The 18,882-nt window shown below is 42.5% G+C and overlaps 1 protein-coding gene across 5 annotated transcripts in view; it reads right to left on the bottom strand.

Annotated features, from left to right (window-relative positions):
• The window catches only part of NR1H4 (nuclear receptor subfamily 1 group H member 4), a 72,847-nt gene extending 54,692 nt beyond the window's left edge, over positions 1 to 18,155 (bottom strand). The window contains exons 1-2 of one of the 5 annotated variants that reach the window (XM_006125854.4): positions 17,880 to 18,155; positions 12,836 to 12,975 (exon numbers count right to left, since the gene is read on the bottom strand). In XM_006125854.4, coding sequence (XP_006125916.3) covers positions 12,836 to 12,920 — 85 coding nt within the window. In that variant the 5' untranslated portion in view covers positions 12,921 to 12,975; positions 17,880 to 18,155. Of the gene's footprint in view, positions 1 to 470; positions 1,340 to 11,433; positions 12,380 to 12,835; positions 12,976 to 17,879 lie in introns of those variants that run through there. The other 4 variants (XM_006125855.4, XM_089780506.1, XM_006125856.4 and 1 more) reach the window with 4 other exon arrangements.
• Between the last annotated feature and the right edge of the window lie 727 nt (positions 18,156 to 18,882).

Genomic DNA, 18,882 nt, shown 5'->3' with positions numbered 1-18,882 from the left:
AAGGGAGTTTTACCAACAGAGTTCAGCTATCACTGAGTGCATTTTAAAATCTTATCCTTTATTCTCAGTATTACACTTGAAATCATATATAGGCTGAAGAATTTGCATCCAAAATATTGCAGAAGTTACAGTGGTAGCAGATTGAGCACAACAAATATTGACAATCTAGAAAAAGAACAGTAAACAATCAAAAACTTAAGGGCCTGAGCTTGCTCATAAAGTTAATGAGACATAAAAGTCACACAGCAAAGAACCTTAAACCAAAAAGAAGAAAGTGCATGTCCTATGATTCAAGATAAACTACAAATGGAAATATAAACTAATCACTTGGTTTAAATCCTGGGGGAAAACTATTATCAGGTGTCTAAGGGCCTGGGTTAAACAACCTCTGCCATCAAGCTGATTAGTCAAATTTAACAGATATATTGTATAATGTAATAAATCAAACATGCACTTCAGCAATATCTTACCTTTAGCAGCCTTCATTCCAACCATTTCCATGACAATTTCTGAAAAACTGGAGTTATTTAATGTGTTGTTCTTTTTACTTTTTCTAGTCAGTACTTATCAGCTACTCTTCCTTAGTACTGCTTCCTTAACATCTTGTTGCTTTATTCACAACTGAAAACTAGAACTTCCTTTAAGACTAGCTAAGGAATGATACAGGCCAGAGGTTGTATAGTTTACTGATTAACTACAGTACAGTGAAACCTATTTATAAATGCTTGAGACAATAGCTATGCCAAATTACAGCTTAAATGTCCTTTTCTAAAATCTGGATATCTTTCTCTGGGTTAGTGGATTCAAGAGGGCTCTTCCAAATAGCTCCTCCATTGCAGTTTTGTAAATTTTGGTTTCATTCACATTAGTATTTTGTATAAATAAAAATCTACCACTTTTTTAGATGACTATTCTTAATACATGAACTTTTAAAAAATCATTTTTGACAGGCTGATATAGTATGTGTTTCATAGACACAGAGAAAACTATGCTATTTTAAAAGGTCCAAATTTGGTCATCTTTACCCAGATAAGATTCATGAGTTCTAGAAAATTCTTGGCCAATAAAATTGCCCAGGAAAGTATCCATGATACTTGGTAGTAAGTCTGTGTAGAATCAAGCCCCAGAGGAACATCATTCCCTTTATTATTTCACAAGATATGCAGCTTTGAAAGTTAAAAACCTGCATAAGAAGATCTGAGCATACAAGTGAATCTCTGTTGTCCTGTCCTATCAAATGAACTTGTGCCACAAAGCTCTATTTATTTATCTCCTTCAGATTTAGTTAAGATATTTTTCATTATTTTAGAACATCTTTCAAGTTACTTCTGCTCCACTGGGTCATTTGTTGTCTCTAATTATTACATATACATACATTTCTGTTTTTGTTTTTGCTGCTTAGTGTCTCTTTGACTTGGAGGTTGACCACTTGCTTATTTATCATCTCTGCTATGATGATAATGCCAGATGTTACACCATCTGCCAGATGGTGTTGGATACAAATAGTTAGCTACTTCATCTTATGATCTTTTGGTTGTTAAATAGTTTCTGACAGTTGATTTTAGAGTTTAAAAAAACAAAAAACAAACACAAGCTATCAAATGGATCCAGTCTCTTCAATTCATTATGGTGCCATGTCACAGCTATTATATAGAATTTCCTTTTGAGTGTTTTTTTTAATTTTCTGGTCATTAAGGGATGCCTAAATACATTGCTTTGTTTTTTGCTTCTTCCACTAATTTATTCTTGTTTTCACTATCTACTCAATGGGATCTTTTAATTAACTCCATAAAAAATACTAATCCCATCCAAAATATTAGTAATCTTTTTTTCCCATTCTCCCTCAACTTGTCACATTTACAATCACATTTACAATGAGTTTAACATATTCAGTTATTTCCCACATTGATTTGTGTTACATTTTGGGGAGATATTGCTGGAAATCAGCACCAACTCTTGGACTTTAACGCCAGCAGAGACCATTGTGAACATCTAGTCGGACTGCCTACACATCATAGGCAATTTTGGGGTTTCTGTGCCTCTTGTTCCACTCATCTGAAGAAGTTGACTGTGCCCACAAAAGCCCATGATGCTATACAGGCAGTCCCCGGGTTACGTACAAGATAGGGACCATAGGTTTGTTCTTAAGTTGAATTTGTACGTAACTTGGAACTAGCTCCAGATTCAGCCGCTGCTGCTGAAACTGACCAGGGGCTGACTACAGGAAGCCCGAGGCAGAGTTGCTCTGCCCCCAGCTTCCTGGAATCAGCCACTGATCAGTTTCAACAGCGGCTGAATCTGGAGCCTGGGACAGAACAGCTGGAGCGCTGCCAGGTAGGTCCCCCCAGGACCAACCCAGCAGCACCCCAGCTGCTCTACCCCAGGCGTCCCCAGCAAAAGCCTGGTATTCTGGGGGGGGCGCACTAGCTGCGCCCCCCCCCCCAGCAGACCAGGGAGACCCGGAGCAAAGCCACGGAGGCAGCGGGGTCCCGCGCCTCCAAGGCTTTGCTCCGGGTGTCCATGGTCCGCTGGGGGGGGGGGTCCCCAGCAGACCAGGGACACCCCGAGCAAAGCCGCAGAGGTGGCGGGGTCCCGCGCCTCCAAAGCTTTGCTCCGGGTGTCCCTGGTCTGCTCGGGGTGTCCCTGGTCTGCTGGGGACTCCCCCAGAAGACCAGGGACACCCGGAGCAGCTTTTCTCACCCCGGAGGACGCGGTGGCGGGACCACTGCACGTCTGAGTGGTCCCGCCGCCCGCGAGTTCCGGGGCGAGAAAAGCCCTGTTCGTAAGTGCAGATCTGACATAAGTCAGATCCGCGTAACTCGGGGACTGCCTGTATATATTTTTTTGTTAGTCTCTAAGACCATGTCTACAGTAGGAAACTATTTCAAAATTACTAAATTTGACTTAAAAACTCCCTATTTAACAAATTCGAACTAGCATGTCCTCATTATGGGGAAGCATTGAATGTAGTCCGAGGCATGCTCCATTAATATAGACATGCTACCTCAGACTTAGAGCCCCAGGAAGCACTCTGGGGAGCTGTGGGAGGCCTCCCAGAGGCCAAAAAGTTCAAATTAGCAGCACCGAAGCATCCTCTTTTTAATAGATACAAAAAAGGGGGGAAAAGTGAAAAGTACAGTATTTTCAAAAGGCTTCCATTTTAACACTATCCTTCATTCCTTTTCTCTTTAGCTGGAGACAGTTATTGGAAGGAAAACATACACTTGTTTGTCAGTACCTTAGATTGTATTGAAGATGGTAATACAGGCAGTCCCCGGGTTACGTACAAGATAGGGACTGTAGGTTTGTTCTTAAGTTGAATCTGTATGTAAGTCGGAACTGGCATCCAGATTCAGCCGCTGCTGAAACTGATCAGTTTCAACAGCGGCTGAATCTGGATGCCAGTTCTGACTTACATACAGATTCAACTTAAGAACCCCAGGCGTCCCCAAGTCAGCTGCTGCTGAAACTGATCAGCGGCTGATTCCAGGAAGCCGGGGGCAGAGCAACTCTGCCTCGGGCTTACTGTAGTCATCCACTGGTCAGTTTCAGCAGCGGCTGACTTGGGGACGCCTGGGGCAGAGGAGCTGGAGTGCTGCTGGGTTGGTCCCGCAGCACCGCTCCTTGGCGCTACTGGAGCAACCCAGCAGCACCCCAGCTGCTCTGCCCCAGGCGTCCTGATTCAGCCGCTGCTGAAACTGACCAGCAGTGGCTGAATCAGGACGCCTGGGGCAGAGCAGCTGGGGCGCTGCTGGGTTGGTCCAGTAGCGCCGAGAAGCGGCGCTGCGGGACCAACCCAGCAGCGCCCCAGCTGCTCTACCCCAGGTGTTGTGGGCAGAAAAGCCTGGTCTGCTCGGGGGGAGGGGGCACTAGCTGCACCCCTCCTCCCCCAGCAGACCAGGGAGACGCGGAGCAAAGCCACAGAGGATGCCCGCAGCGGGACAACCGCGGCGCGCCTGGGCTGTCCCGCTGCGGGCGGTCTCCGCAGCTTTGCTCCGTGTCTCCCTGATCTGACTAGCAGACCAAGGAGACGGAGAGCAGCTTTTCTCGCCCTGGAGAATGTGGGCGGCGGGACCGCAGCTCATCTGGGCATCCCTCCGCTCCCGTCCTCTGGGGCGAGAAAAGCCCCGTTCGTAACTGCAGATCCGACATAAGTCGGATCCGCGTAACTCGGGGACTGCCTGTAATTGTCTTTTTGGTGTGTGTGGGGAGGATGAAGAGGTTAGCTGAGATCCACTGGACCTGTCAGTATTGCTGGTTGTTTTTAAAGTCCAATCCCACTTTCTAGATGACTAAAGAAGACAAACATAGACAAAGGAAAAGAAAAGTACAGCAAAGATAGAAAATCCAGCTTCTGTTTCTCGTGCTGAGTCTCTCTCGCACCCTGATTTCTGAAGAAACACAAGTACAACACATCCTGTCAGCCACCCTGAGATCCAACAATCTTTTACCAGCATTGGGCTATGTAGGGAACTGAATTTAGATGCCTCTTTCTGGTTAGAGGCTTACAGCAGTATTGCAAAATATACAATCTTGGCCAGTTTATCCAGATTCTGATTAGGCAAAAGACAAAAGGAGAGGGATAGGAAAGAGAAGAAATAAGGTGTGGAGAGAAGAGGCCTGTGATGTAGTGTCAGTACCTTGCCGGTTGCTGTGCTTGGGCTGTGGGCTATGGGTGATCCCTACTGGCCTCTGTCTGTAAACACTACCCAGCGGGGGGCATCTGAGGGCCCCCATGACAGTGACCAAACCGGTTCTACTGGTTAAGGGAAGGGATGGAACAAAGGAAGTGAGTGTTGGGGGAAGGGTCAGTTTCTGGCTAGAATCATGAAGGAAATAGACTAAGGATGGGGGCTAGGAGTCTAAGGGCCGAGGCAACCCATCTCAAGGGGTCTGAGGCATCCTGGCCCAGACTCCTGAAGCCATGTCACATCTGTGCTGTGCTGTAACCTGGAGAAGTAATAAACCCTCTCTATTCTACTGGCCGTCTGGAGTCTGTTCTTGCTGCTACGGGGCTGCATGATCAGGGGGAACCCCGACCCACCGTCACACGACCACATGTGAGGAAGGGAAATGGAGTCTCACATCCCAGGTGATGTACAGGATTCAGAGTCAGTAGAAGTGGCAATGTCATTGGCCCCAATCAGATCAGGACTTCTTTCAGGATTAGGGGGACAAAGGCCTGTCATCTCAGGAGACAGCAGGGGTAGCAGCCATAATGGCGAAACTCAGTCCACTATTTATTTCTCCCCCAAACTCTCTCTTTAAGGACCAGAAAGAAGAGTGATGGGCAAAGTAGCTCATCCTCTCATTATTTTGCATTCTGATCTATGGTTCCACACTTGTCTTGTTTCTCAACATGACCTTCATACAACCCTTGAATTGTATCAGCAGGCCTTCTTGTTAGTAGTAATTCAGTGTGTCTTTCCTACTTTTTCCCACCAACATTTGATACAGGAACTTCCACTCACTTTTTACCACTGAACTCGTAATTAGGGTAAATTTGAAGGCCCAATTATTAGAACAGTCCTAAGGTGAGATAATTTTATTATCTAAATTAAATCTAATACCAACTGCAATTTAGCAATGGACCTCGAAATCTTTTGATTAAAATTTCCACTGAAAAATCAACAGTCTTGAGCCTGTGTATGAGATATAGCACTTTGCTTACACTGGAGGAATATCTGATGATGGGAATACTGATGATGGAAATACCTATACAAATTGGGGGGGAAAGTTTCGAAATATGATTTTGTTTTTATTAAATTCACTAACAAATGGTTTAATGCTGTCAAGCCCACATAGCCATTCTCTATTTGTTGTCTATTTAATAAATCATAATAAATCTATATATATTTTTAGAGTCCATCTGTGTGTTTGTGCATCTGTGAGTCGGTTTGTTCAAGAACTCTTCCTAAATTGTAAGAGCTAGGACCTCCAAATTTGGTATGCAGCTTCCTCTTACCCTAACTTAAACCAAGGTCAGAGTTTGGTTGTGCCTGGAAAAAGCAAAGTGCCAGAATGGGATTGTGTTCCATAACATGGAAAGGGACGGGGCAAAGAGGGAGGAGCATGAAAGGGAGGAGTACAGACAGGAGGGACCTGACACTGACTGGCCCTTGGAGGCTGCTGCAGCACCAAGAGAGTGGCCAGAAGAGGCGGTGTGCCTGTGCCATCTTGCCCACTAGCGCATCAGTAAGGATCCTGCTGGCCCCAAACCTGGAGCCTGCCCCCCTGCCTTAGAGAGCCTTCGGGTTGTGTGCGGGATGCTGGAGGGGGGGCAGCCCTCAGAGCCTGCCCTCCCGTGGAGAGTCGCAGTAGTAGGGGGCAGCCCCCAGATGCTTCCCCACCCCCCAGACATCCTGCAAGCTGCAATGGGACAGCTGGAGGCCAGGATCAGCCCCCCGAGTTTCACCCCTACAAGCTGTCACTTGTAGGCCAGGGGGGCCCTGAAGAAGGGGCAGTCCCTAAAGCCTGGTTCCCCCCCATACATCCTGCAGGCTGCAAGGGGTCACTGGAGGCCAAGGTCAGCCCCCAGAGCCTCATCCCTCCCCAGATAGCCTGCAGATCGTGGAGGGCAACTTTGGGGAGGCCTGCTGGCAGGGGAGTGAAGGAGTCACTGCCAGAGCATCGCCACCTTCACCACTATGGGCAGCCCCAGTAAGTCCTCCCCACATCCCAGGCCCCTGTTCTGAGTCCTGCACCTCCTACTTGCCTTGACTTATGCACCCTCTCCCCCTACCCTGAGCCCCCCATCCCCTGCCTTGAGCTCCCCCAAATCCTGTGCCCTAAGCCACCACCCCACCTCACCCCCAAACTCTCACTCCAGCCTTCATTTTCCTTCATTTTAAAAAAATATATTCGTTGACATAAAAGCGTGTACATTTTTCATTTCTTTTTCCAAAAAAAATTTTTTTTTGAATTACTTTGGTTAAAAACCCAAGCAATGCCTAGATCATCTGCTAGTAGTTCATAAATAACTGAATTTCCTTGATATTTCCAAGTAATATTTACACTAATAAGAACCATCCAAGAAATCACTGGACTCAGCCAACCATTACTCATGTTGAATAGTACGTTGCTCCTCAAGCAAAACTAATGATCTCATGATTTCAATTACCATTATTTCAATGTGTGTATTCCAGAAGAAGAGTTTTACTCAGTATGAGTAAGCATAAACATAGTGAAATCCTGACCCTATCAAATGAATTATCAAAACTCCCATTGATTTCACTAAAGCCAGGACTTCACCCATGAGATAAAAGAAGTTTGAAAACTTAGTTAAAAGTTAAAGTTAAAAGAATTTGAAAACTTAGTTTGGCAGGTTGTGTTCTGTTGCTGTTCAACAGGCTCAAGGTGTGATACTGGGCCATATCCTGGTTCTTTTACACAACTGGTCCCCATTCAGTTTAATGGAACTTTGTTGTGTAGATAAAATAAATTGCATTTGGCCAGTGAGCACATAATGAAACTATCTAAAGACAGTAGTGAGAGAAAAGGCTAGGATCCTAATTCAGTTCATTTTTAACTCCAGTTTGAAAGGCTTTCCCTTTTTTCTCTCATTTATATTTACCTATAAAAATGAGCAAAACAGGAAACAAGGATAAAAAAACAAAACACGGGAAACAGAAGATCTGGCCAGGAAAAAACGGATCACATTTTCAACAAGTATTTTTGAGAAAAAATTGACCCTATTTTTATTGAAATGTTTGTAATTTGGAAATTTCTCAGTAAGCTCTACAGCACACAAGCGTGATCAAGTGGTGCAAGCCATCTTGTATGAGGAACCTAACTGCCATTACTAATGGTGCCTACCACATTTTACCCTCATCAGAATCAAAAGAGGAGTGGTTGAGCCCTTGCTGGGTCTCCCAAAATTTTGCCACATAAAAAAAAATCCCAGCTGTATTTACATCCAATTTCATATGTTTTTATAAGAAAATAAGCTCTGTCCTTTTTAAAAGATACATCTTCCAGCAGCTTCAAGGCACGGGCTAGCTGACTGACTTTTATTGTCTAGCTTTATTTTTTATTGTCACCGGGACTGAAGCGGCAGCAGCAGCGGGTTCCTGCGCTTCTGAGGCTTTGCTCTGGCAAAGCCTCAGAAGCGCGGGGACCGCCGCTGCTGCCGCTTCAGTCTGGGTGCCTGTGGTCTGCTGGGGACCGTCCCCAGCAGACCACAGGCACCGGGACTGAAGCTGCAGCCACGGCGGGGTCCCGCGCCTCTGAGACTTTGCCAGAGCAAAGCCTCAGAGGCGCGGCACCCCCTGCCGCTGCGGCTCTGCTCCCCGTGTCCCTGGTCTGCTGGGGGGGGGGGAACGCAGCTAGTGTGCTCCCCCCCCCCCCAGCAGACCAGGCTTTTGTATTGGACCCTGGGGCAGAGCAGCTGGGGCGCTGCCGATTGGTCCTGCAGCGCCGCTCTGGGCACTACTGGACCAACCCGGCAGCACCCCAGCTGCTCTGCCCCAGGTCCTGATTCAGCCGCTGCTGGTCAGTTTCAGCAGCGGCTGAATCAGGATGCCTGGGGCAGAGCAAATGGGGTGCTGCTGGGTTGGTCCAGTAGCACCGAGGAGCGGCGCTACTGGAGCAACCCAGCAGCACCCCAGCTGCTCTGCTCCAGGCGTCCCCAAGTCAGCTTCTGCTGAAACTGACCAGCGCTGACTACAGGAAGCCCCAGGCAGAGTTGCTCTGCCCCGGGCTTCCTGGAATCAGCTGCTGATCAGTTTCAGCAGCAGCTGACTTGGGGACGCCTGGGGTTCTTAAGTTGATTCTATATGTAAGTCAGAACTGGCGGTCAGTTTCAGCAGCAGCTGAATCTGGACGCCAGTTCCGACTTACATACAGATTCAACTTAAGAACAAACCTACAGTCCCTATCTTGTACGTAACCCGGGGACTGCCTGTAATCCTCTGGAGTCCCTCCTCAGAGGCAGATCTTTTTCCCTTACTTGGGGACAGTTCTTACAGCAGTGAATGAATGAGGGCGGAGGGAAGAAGAGGTACTTTCTCTCCATAGGAGGTACCCATTCTCCTTAAAATAACGTGGTATAGATGGGCAGTTCAGTGTATTTGTTTGGCTTCTTCAAAATAAGAGGTGCTTTCTGTGCAGATATATTAGACATCTGCTTTGCTTCAAACCATCACAATGCAAGGTAGATGAATGGAGCTTGTTTTTTTTTCCAGTTAGAGAAGACACAACAATAAAGAAATGTTTACATTTTAATGACTCTCACATGGGCCACTCTAGTTAAGTCACTTTTTCATTTCCAAAGGGAGAACCTCTTTTCGGGAGTTCATAACTCCACAAACAAATGTCAGTCAAAAACTGAGAGACTTAATAGACATTAACTACAATAAATACGTTACCCTAGGAATATATTGTTAAAACAGCAATTTTCAGTCTCCCGCCATCAAAAGTGAAAAAGTTTAGCCTGAAAGACACACTGAACTTCTTGAAACCATAAATCTTGAGCGCTGCTAAAACTTGAGAGCTATCTTAGGATTACCATGGTGACCAGCTTCACAGTGTAAACATTCACGACAGCATGATTTTACTAAATTAATAGACCCCCGAACACTCAGAGCTACGCATTCAAAGGGACACTTAGACATACACTCATAGTTCTAACAATGCCTTCCTGGAAGTTTTAGCCTGAATGAACTACAAAGCAAAGCCAATCCTTTAAAGCAAAATAATAGAAAAATGTGTTTAGATCTTTGAAAAAGTGGAGGATATTTTGTAGTGCAATCAATTTTGACAGCCTAAAGGCCTCACCTGTTATATCAAAGCCATAATATGTGAGACATTGCATGAAAAATGTAATCATTCTAAGTGTCTTAAAAATATAAAATTCCCCTAGTACTTTTGTGTATGAGTCTCAATCTCCCAAGGCTCAAATCTGAAACAGAATGTGTCACAGAGTCCAAACTGAGGGACACAAAGAGGTATTCATGCACAACATTTTAAAAACACTCAGTAATTTCCTTAGTATAAATAATGCTTTCTCATCTTGGTTTCATGATTCTGTATTTCTGATGCAAATAAATTTTAACAATAAAAGTGTTGGGATGCCAAATTTAAATGAAACAGAGTACCTTTGGAACTAAATTGAGTGACAACCTTTCAAAAGAGAGACAGTTGAAAGTCGTGCATAACTGAAATATGCCCTTCCTAATGTAAAGCCTAATTCAATTCCGCTCTACATTAATTATTTATATTACAGTAATACCACAACTTAGAGCAAGGTTCCATTTTGCTGGGCACTGCACATACATAATCTCTCACTCTTACAGCACCTTACAAAAGAGGTAAGTGTCATAATCCCATTTTACACATGGAGAAACTGAACCACAGAGAGATGAAATGATTTCCCTAAGGTCTCTTAGTAGGTCACTAGCAGACCCAGGACTAGAACTTGGGTCTCCTAAATCCCTGTATCAGTTTCTGGCCACTATGTCATTATTTATTGCAGTGTTACTCAAAGCGGGCTTTGGGCCCACTTTGAGAAAGCTGCTAATGGGCCATTCCAGTTTGTTTACTTAACAGCTCTGCAGCCATAAAGCCTCGTGGCTTTCATTGGCCGTGGTTCGCTGTTAAGTAAACAAACCGGAGTGACCTGGTAGCAGCTTTCTCAAAGTGGGCCCACTTTGAGAAATACGGATTTATTGCCTCATGCATATCCTACTAGATAGTATAAGCCTTGCCCCCAAAGAACTGACAATTTTAACATGATATAAAGAGGAAAAATAGTTTTGTTGTGAAGGCACTATCCTGCCACTGAGCAGATCTGGATTCAACGCCTGGCCCTTCCACAGATTTTCTGTGTGACTTTGGGTAAGTTTCCCAGCTATACAAGAGGGACAGTAATAATAATCTTAATCTCCCCATTGTCAGTCTTGTCTGTTTTTCTAGGCCTGAATTTGTTCATGCACAGGCAGACTTCTGTGCCTGCAGAGTCCCACTAACTTCAGTGGGTCTGCACACAGGCATAGCGGTTCCTCCACATGCAGCAAACTGCAGTACCAGGGCTTGTAACTGCTAGCTTTCCAGGGCGGGGATGGTACAGTGAATACAGCAATGGAGTCCTTATCTAGTTTGTGTCTTCTAAACAGTCAATGTAATGCAAATAAATAACAGCAACAATAATTAATACAGCAAATGGATCAGATCACCAAGATGGCCCTTTGCAATTTTTGTCAGGCCAGGTGTCATCAAGTGACATGTTACACATAGTCCAACAAAAATATTTTCTTTAGTACATAAGCAAGTTTTGACTTTTTGGCTAGGTCTACACTATAGACATCTGCTGGCAAAGCGGGTGTGCTCTCTGAGTCCTACACTACTCTGCTCCCTCTCTCTCCCCATCAATCTAAGAGATGCAATTTCAGCTACACAAATAGCACAGCTGAAATCAATGTACTTAGACCAACTTACCACAGTGCGTTCCATGCAGTAAGGTCTGCAGCTGATGCTCTCCCATCAACAGCCTACTCTTCTCGTCCTAGTGTAGTATCGGAGTCAACGGGAGAACACTCAGAGGTCAATTCACCGTGTCTAAGCAGATGCACTAAATCAACCATGGGTGGATAGATCACTGAAATCTACCATGTAGTGGAGACAAGCCCTGACTGACACAGTGCTGCTGGCAGAAGTCCAGGGTGTAGATAAAATTATACTCCTAAAGCTGTTCTTGTACCAGTATAGTTTGTTTTTCTTATGAGGGAAGGTTTTACAATACTGGTACCAAGCATAGCTTTGCCAGGATAGCTGTACCCACACTAGAAGCACTTTGTCAGTGCAGTATACTGGTATTCCTATAGCAGCAAAACACGCCTAATGTAGACATAGCATTGGAAGACATGCTGTGTTGTGGTTAGTTTGGGGTCATGCAAAGTTTTAGATAGAGACTGCTGTGGGAGAAAGAAAGTTATGTGAACAGCAAGAGTTTGCTTTCTGCCTTGGACTCAGATTAGTTAATTCTTGTGGCAGAGTTTCTCTAACAAACCAGATGTTGGTGTTGGGTTGAGATTCCTGGAATATGCTGTTTGACCATTACATTTTAGAGTGGATGCAGATGTATAAATAAAAGCATGCTATACAGAGAGTACTATTTTTTCCTCCTCTGGGAAGCCAATGCGCAGGGCCACAGACACATGCTCAGAAGAGGAGTAACAGTGGTGTCAGAAGAAAGGGCAGCAATCTTTAATTATTTTCTTATTTCCCAGTAACTCATATAGTAGAAGACAGCTTTCCTGTACTCATAAAATATTGTCAGAGCATTCTTCATCCACCAACAAGCCCATGTTTCACAATGGAAATATGCAGTGGAGTCTCAGCTATGTAGAATTTTGCAGCCTTCATTGTAACTTGTATTATCCACCTACGATAATAGCACAGGCCACAGTGATCATTTTAATTATCTCTATAAAATATAGTAATGGTTTTAATACCAATGAAATAATTTTCAAAAATGTATATAAGAAGGCAACATATATATTTTATAGTACTGTTCAGTTACAAAATATTTTGGTCAATTTATATCTGCTCTGCTTGACATAAATGACTAACCTGAAGATCATTTCCTTTCTATCTATAATAGACTATCCTTCATAAATGACTTATGGCAGCAGAATAGTGCTATACTAGTACTACAAGCTAGACTCTGGTACATTACAGATAACTGTGCCTTATTTTGTCACTCATTTAAATAGGGAGTTCTGCATAAAAACTGATTATACACTATGGACTGACCGTAGAACTTCAATATTTTGACTCCAGGCTATTGGTTCAGTTATCATATGCTGCAGAGATATTTTAATCTATTCTAATAACTTACCAAATAAATGAGGACTTTCAGGAAGTGAAAATCCATCAGCACTAGGTAGCTGGGAATGTCCTATTAGATTCATTTCAGATCCCATCTAGTCTTTAATTGAAGAACAACGTGACAGTCAGGGCACAGGCTGAAAGAAAACCCTGAAAGATAAAGAAACAAGGATATCTAAAACAAGATAACTCAATTTTGTGTACTTATTACAGGCCAGAATTCTGAAGGTTGTTTCAATATTTACAATAACAAACCTGAAGTGAAGTTGTAAAAAAAAAAAAAAAAAATCCTGCACCTACTCTTTTTCCTTGCAGTGACATATTGTATATGTGATCATTCTGCTTTCCACCAAAACTGATGGGGATTATGTTGTCACATGATTCTTTCATAGTTTTCTAAATAAGTGGCCTGAATTTTTTAATGTGTCGCACATACAGTATTGGGTTTCAGTAGGAACTGTTGTGTGCTCACCATATCTGAAAATCTACCACTTGCCTAAAAATAAAAAGCCTAAATTTAGAAAATCCTGTCCTTAAAAATCTTGGCCTTTCCATATATTGAAAAAGGTAACAAAGTTCTCAAAACAAATATATTCCCAGTTTTATTCACAAATTCAAGATTACAGTTTTCACTACAGAGTATCATGGCTCAAGCAAAAAGGCAATGTGCATTAGGAATCAATATACATGCTGCCTTTTAATACACATGGAGCTTTTTGATTAAACAGAGAGAAAGACTATGACAAAACCAATCATATTAACAAGGGAGGCCATTTGCATGTGTGCATGGTTTTCCTCTTTGTAAAAAGTGTTTCCTTAATTCAAGCAATTTAAAACTGAACAATAATCTAATTGCTGAATTGTCACTGAGCACACGTAAAAACCATGATTTTTTTGCTTTGTCTTATCTGTTCTGTTTATTATTATGACCCAGTTTTCAAAGTTTTTTATTAATTGAAGCATTCCTTTATTTGGAAATTATAGTGTAGGTTTCAGGCTTCCTGTGGTAAATGGAGTCAATGATTAACATTTCAAAAGCACCTAATTTATTTTCATTGGACTTAGTTGCTTTTAAAAATTGAACCCAGTATTTGTAAACTAATAAAGACTATAGAAAGCTTCCATACCCAAAGTGGAAGAGTCTGATGAAGTCATAGTGTATCAAGAAACCTCAGAGCTGAGTCAACTGGCAAGCAATTAATGTTAGGAGCAAGTACAATAAGTGTATACATATATTTTTCAGATTTGTACATAGAGATCTATTAAGCTCTTGCCTAATATAAACCAAGGTCCTCTAATTAGAAGGGTGCTTTTTTAAATTGGGCATTCAGCGATAAACAGTTTACACAGAAATGTCAGATAGCGCTTGTATCATAGACCAGACAGTGTTTCTGTGGCAAACATGTAAGCCAATCACCAGCAGAGACTCATGATTCACGACTGCCTCTTGGTACCTTGGAATGGGAGTAGTAAGCCCATCCTCTGCTGCTCAGCATGGTCATCTCCAAGCCCCTCCCCACTCTGCTCCCTGACTGTGATGCATATCAGTGTGGGGTGCTATCGGGGAAAGCAGTGGCCTTCCCATGTCCCAGTAAAAGGGGCAGCTGGGAAGGGACAGAATGGGCTGAGCTGTCAAAATAAATTTCCTATCATAGAATCCTAGGGCTGGAGGAGACCTCAGGCAGTCATTCTGCCCAAAGCAGGACCAATCCCAACTAAATCATCCCAGCCAGGGCTTTGTCAAGCTGGCACTTAAAAACCTCTAAGGATGGAGATTTCACCACCTCCTTAGGTAACCCATTCCAGTGCTTCACCACCTTTCTAGTAAAATTGATTCTCCCCCACTGTGACAGTTTCCCCCGCCTCAGGCAAAGCATGGAATTATAGACAAGCAGCTTTCTCATGAACTCCCTCAAGTCCCCTGCTAATCTCCAGTTGTAGGCCTTCCTGACTGTGCTTCTGAACTCTCCTCCAGCAGCCTCTCTGCTGTAGCTGCGGCTGCTCTGGGGTGATACGAAACTCCATTGTTCAGGGCATCTGGGGAGGTCTTCTACACCTTGCTCGTGGAGAACTACTGTAGGAGCACCTTTTCACCTCTGCAAATTTGACTCCACAGTCCCCAAGACATATACAGGACTAAGGGCTTGCCACCCATCTGAATTTCATGAAACTGAACTGGCAATTAGGAGCTATAAATATTTAGTTCTTTTCATATTTCCTTTTTAGTGATAAGCATAATAGTTTACCATTGAATAGCTCACACGGCAAGGTCTTTAGGACAGGGACTGTCCATGTGACTATGCAGTGCCTAGCACACAAAGGGCTGATCCTGGTGCTTCTACAATGCATATTCAAATATTAACAATGGTCAAAAACAAAGTCATCTTTGAGTTGGCATTTAACTACCTTTTCACTGGCTAGCATATTAATTTATAAAATATGTATGCTGTCTGCATCTGTCCTGTGCTGCAAACAAAGTAGCAGGTTCAGGGAAAAGCACTTTTTAAACTGTAGTATTACAATTCATCTGATGAAGTGGGTTTTTCCCATAAAAGCTCATGATTCTATATGTTTTAATTAGTCTCTAAGGTGCCACAGGCCCACACATTGGTTTTAAAGTTACAAACTAACATAACTAGCCCTCTGAGATAGTCTAAAACTACAATTATAATTTTACAATCTTTTCAGACCTTGTAGAGACTTCTTTCATGTTCCTTTGAGTCTTTCCCATTTATCAATGTGTCACACATATATCAACTACCACGGTTTCACCCCTGAAGTATCTGATCCATTATGAAATGCTGCAGGTGAATTGACTATCATCTTGTAAACTTGTTATACCTAAATAGTCTTTTGTTCATAGTAGGGAATCTGGTTGAATTTTTCTGTAATGCCACCTCTCAATATGCTGGGAACATATCTGCTTACACCTCTCCTACCATTTAGTTTTAAAGATTAGGAGACAGATACTGACCGACTTACAAACAAGTTAAAATTTTGCGATGACTTTTCGGTCTCTACATATTCTAATGGTGGTGTAGATGGTTCTCTGAACTCTACAACAAACTTGATGAATTACTCAAAAAAATCTAGGTGTGGCATTTTCTACCTCAAGCAGCATTGCTGTTATACTTTTTACTAGAGCCTCACCTCCCACCCTTCAGGCCTGCATTTAATACAGTTTTATACTTTGCTTTGAGTCCTTCCCTGGATTCAGCTCCACTCCACCCCAATTTAAGTGGCTCAATTAACTTAAAAAATGCTTTAAAAAAATCATAGGCTTGATGGGGCTTTAGGGGGCAGAAGAAAGCGGGCAGCTGCCCTAGGGCATGGTGATTTAAAAGGGCCCAGCTTTATCATATATTCCTTATTAGAAGTCTACTTCTTGCCCCACTAGACTTAAAGCCACCAAAACTGCTTTTGGCTTCAGTTTAAGCAAGTCTAGGCCTCTGTTAAAGCAATTAATTTCAAAAGTATCTAGGTTTATTGAAAGGCAAAAGCACCATAACCACATATTTTCAGATAAAGTAGCAATATAAATTTGATGATCATAAAAGCTCCATGAAAATCTAGTAATATTTGTTATCTTAGTCTAGTAATATCTGTTATCTTATTTAGTGAGAGAAGAAAAAGATACCAAACAACTGGCAGAATTTGTCATACAAAAAGATTAGTAAGCTATATTTTTCCAAAAGACAAAATGAGTGTTCCCTTTGTCACATACCTGAACTACAAAATACCTCATACCTGAACTACAAAATACCTCATAAGAAATTTTAATAACATAGATTTACAGCCTGACCCAAATGCTACTGAAATCAGCAGAAGTATCCCCCTAGAGTTCAATGGGCTTTGAATCAGGCTCTTACATCTCTTCTGGGATGATTAATGTAGTACCTTAATTTTTTTAAAGTATTTTTTCTTAAATTCTTTAAAAATATGTGAGAAACATCAACAAGTTTGGAGATTTTTATTTCCAGCCTATGTCACCAGGTAATTTTGAGTTGCATGGCATGGTGGTAAACAATACAATATATAACATAAAGCAATGAAAGCAACCTTTCAGTTGTGGTTGTGCGGTTCAGTGGAAGTAGCACCAGAATTTGACTCGGGAGACCTGGGTGCTAATCCTGACTGTATTAGTACATGACCTCTCAGCTAATCATTTCACGTCTCTTTCCCTCTCTAATACTCTGTTAATGTCTTGACTATTTAGACTATCAATGCTGGAGCAGGGGCTGTTTCTTATGTGTTTATATAGAGCCTAACACACTGAAATCCAAATGGTTGGAGCCTCAGAGGGCTACTGAAATGCATATAATAATAATAATAAACAATAGATTCAGAGCAAGAGTGTCTGACCTAGGATATTTTTAACATAAGTATTTAGTAGAACAAATCAGGACAAACTGATATTTTTCTAAAAGCTGTGAATGGCATTCGTCAGTAGATGCTTCCAGCGCAGTGCTGTGTAACGTTACTTATGATTATATGAAACAAGTGTTAAAAGTGCTGAACTTTAAAAGACGCTTTATTTTGACACACTACTGCCTGTACTTGAAACTTTCAAACAAAAGAGAAGTACATAAAACAATAGTAATTTTTTCCTGAAGAACAATCTACTTCTCTCTCATTAAACACATTTAAAATGCACTCAGTTTCTAAGATGCCTTCTGCTGCTATAAAGATGATCCCTCCAAATTAAGTAAGCAGAATTGGCCACTTATTATAGTTATGCCATATTTGCCAATGAAAAAATAAATACTCTAATGGACATTACTTTTTCATCAATTCAATTTTCTCAAAGAAAATACTTGTTGTCACACAAACTATAATAAATGATGAAATTACATTTAATTTTATCATATAGAATATGTTATACTTTTCCTTCACTGCATTAACATTTAGAGATCTTGGCCTCCAGACCATTGATTTTTCTAACTCCTCAAGATGCATTTATGTTAATTAAATAACATATGTGAGAAAAAAATTTACTCCATGACTAAATATGGCCAAACAGCAAGCTTTATAACCACTAAGCAATTGTTACTTACTGTCCTTTTCCAGAGTCTTGAGAATGGCTGAGCGTGGAGAGGCTCTGCACGCAGTTAAAAATCCTAATACGTTTCAAACAGGAACATTTTTGTTTTGCTTTTTTAGGTTTAACAGAAGCCTGTAGTGATAACCGGCTGACTCTGGGTTTAGACTCAGACTCATCTCTTCATTGGCTCAGTGCCCTAATGGATAAAGATTACTTATTAACAATTCTTTCTTTGCTAACCTATCTAAACATATATTTCTAGTATTAAAACTTTGTAAACCCAGAAAGTCAGCCAAAGCAGAATGTTTGGATGATTAGGGCACTCTGGGAGTGGCCTAGCTCTAAACCAGCATGCACATTGGGGCAGCTGTGAAAAAAAGCATGGTGTGGAGGTAGACCATTTCACAGTTCTCCTACACATAAATAGGGGTGTGTCTAGACTACATGCCTCCTTCGACGGAGGCATGTAGATTAGCCAGATCGGAAGAGGGAAATGAAGCCGCGATTAAAATAATCGCGGCTTCATTTAAATTTAAATGGCTGCCCCGATCTGCCGATCAGCTGTTTGTCGGTAGATCGGGGCAGTCTGGACGCGACGCGCCGACAAAGAAGCCTTTCTTCATCGGCACAGGTAAACCTGGTTTCACGAGGCTTACCTGTGCCGATGAAGAAAGGCTTCTTTGTCGGCGCGTCGCGTCCAGACTGCCCCGATCTGCCGACAAACAGCTGATCGGCAGATCGGGGCAGCCATTTAAATTTAAATGAAGCCGCGATTATTTTAATCGCGGCTTCATTTCCCTCTTCCGATCTGGCTAATCTACATGCCTCCGTCGAAGGAGGCATGTAGTCTAGACACACCCTAGGAGTCCAAACACATTGGCCTTACATAGCTGAGGAGACCCTTGCATGGTTCTCATGGAGAATGGTGTTCCAAGATAGCTCTGCGACTTTCCCTCAGTACCTCAGTTATTTCTACACTACAAGAATTAACCAGTGTTGCTGAGGTCCTTAACTCA

Source organism: Pelodiscus sinensis, chromosome 1, assembly GCF_052426305.1.
Source record: "Pelodiscus sinensis isolate ZL-2025 chromosome 1, ASM5242630v1, whole genome shotgun sequence".
Lineage (NCBI taxonomy): Eukaryota > Metazoa > Chordata > Testudines > Trionychidae > Pelodiscus > Pelodiscus sinensis.
Note: the sequence above shows the minus strand (reverse complement) of the source record. Positions and strands in the feature narration are given on the sequence as shown.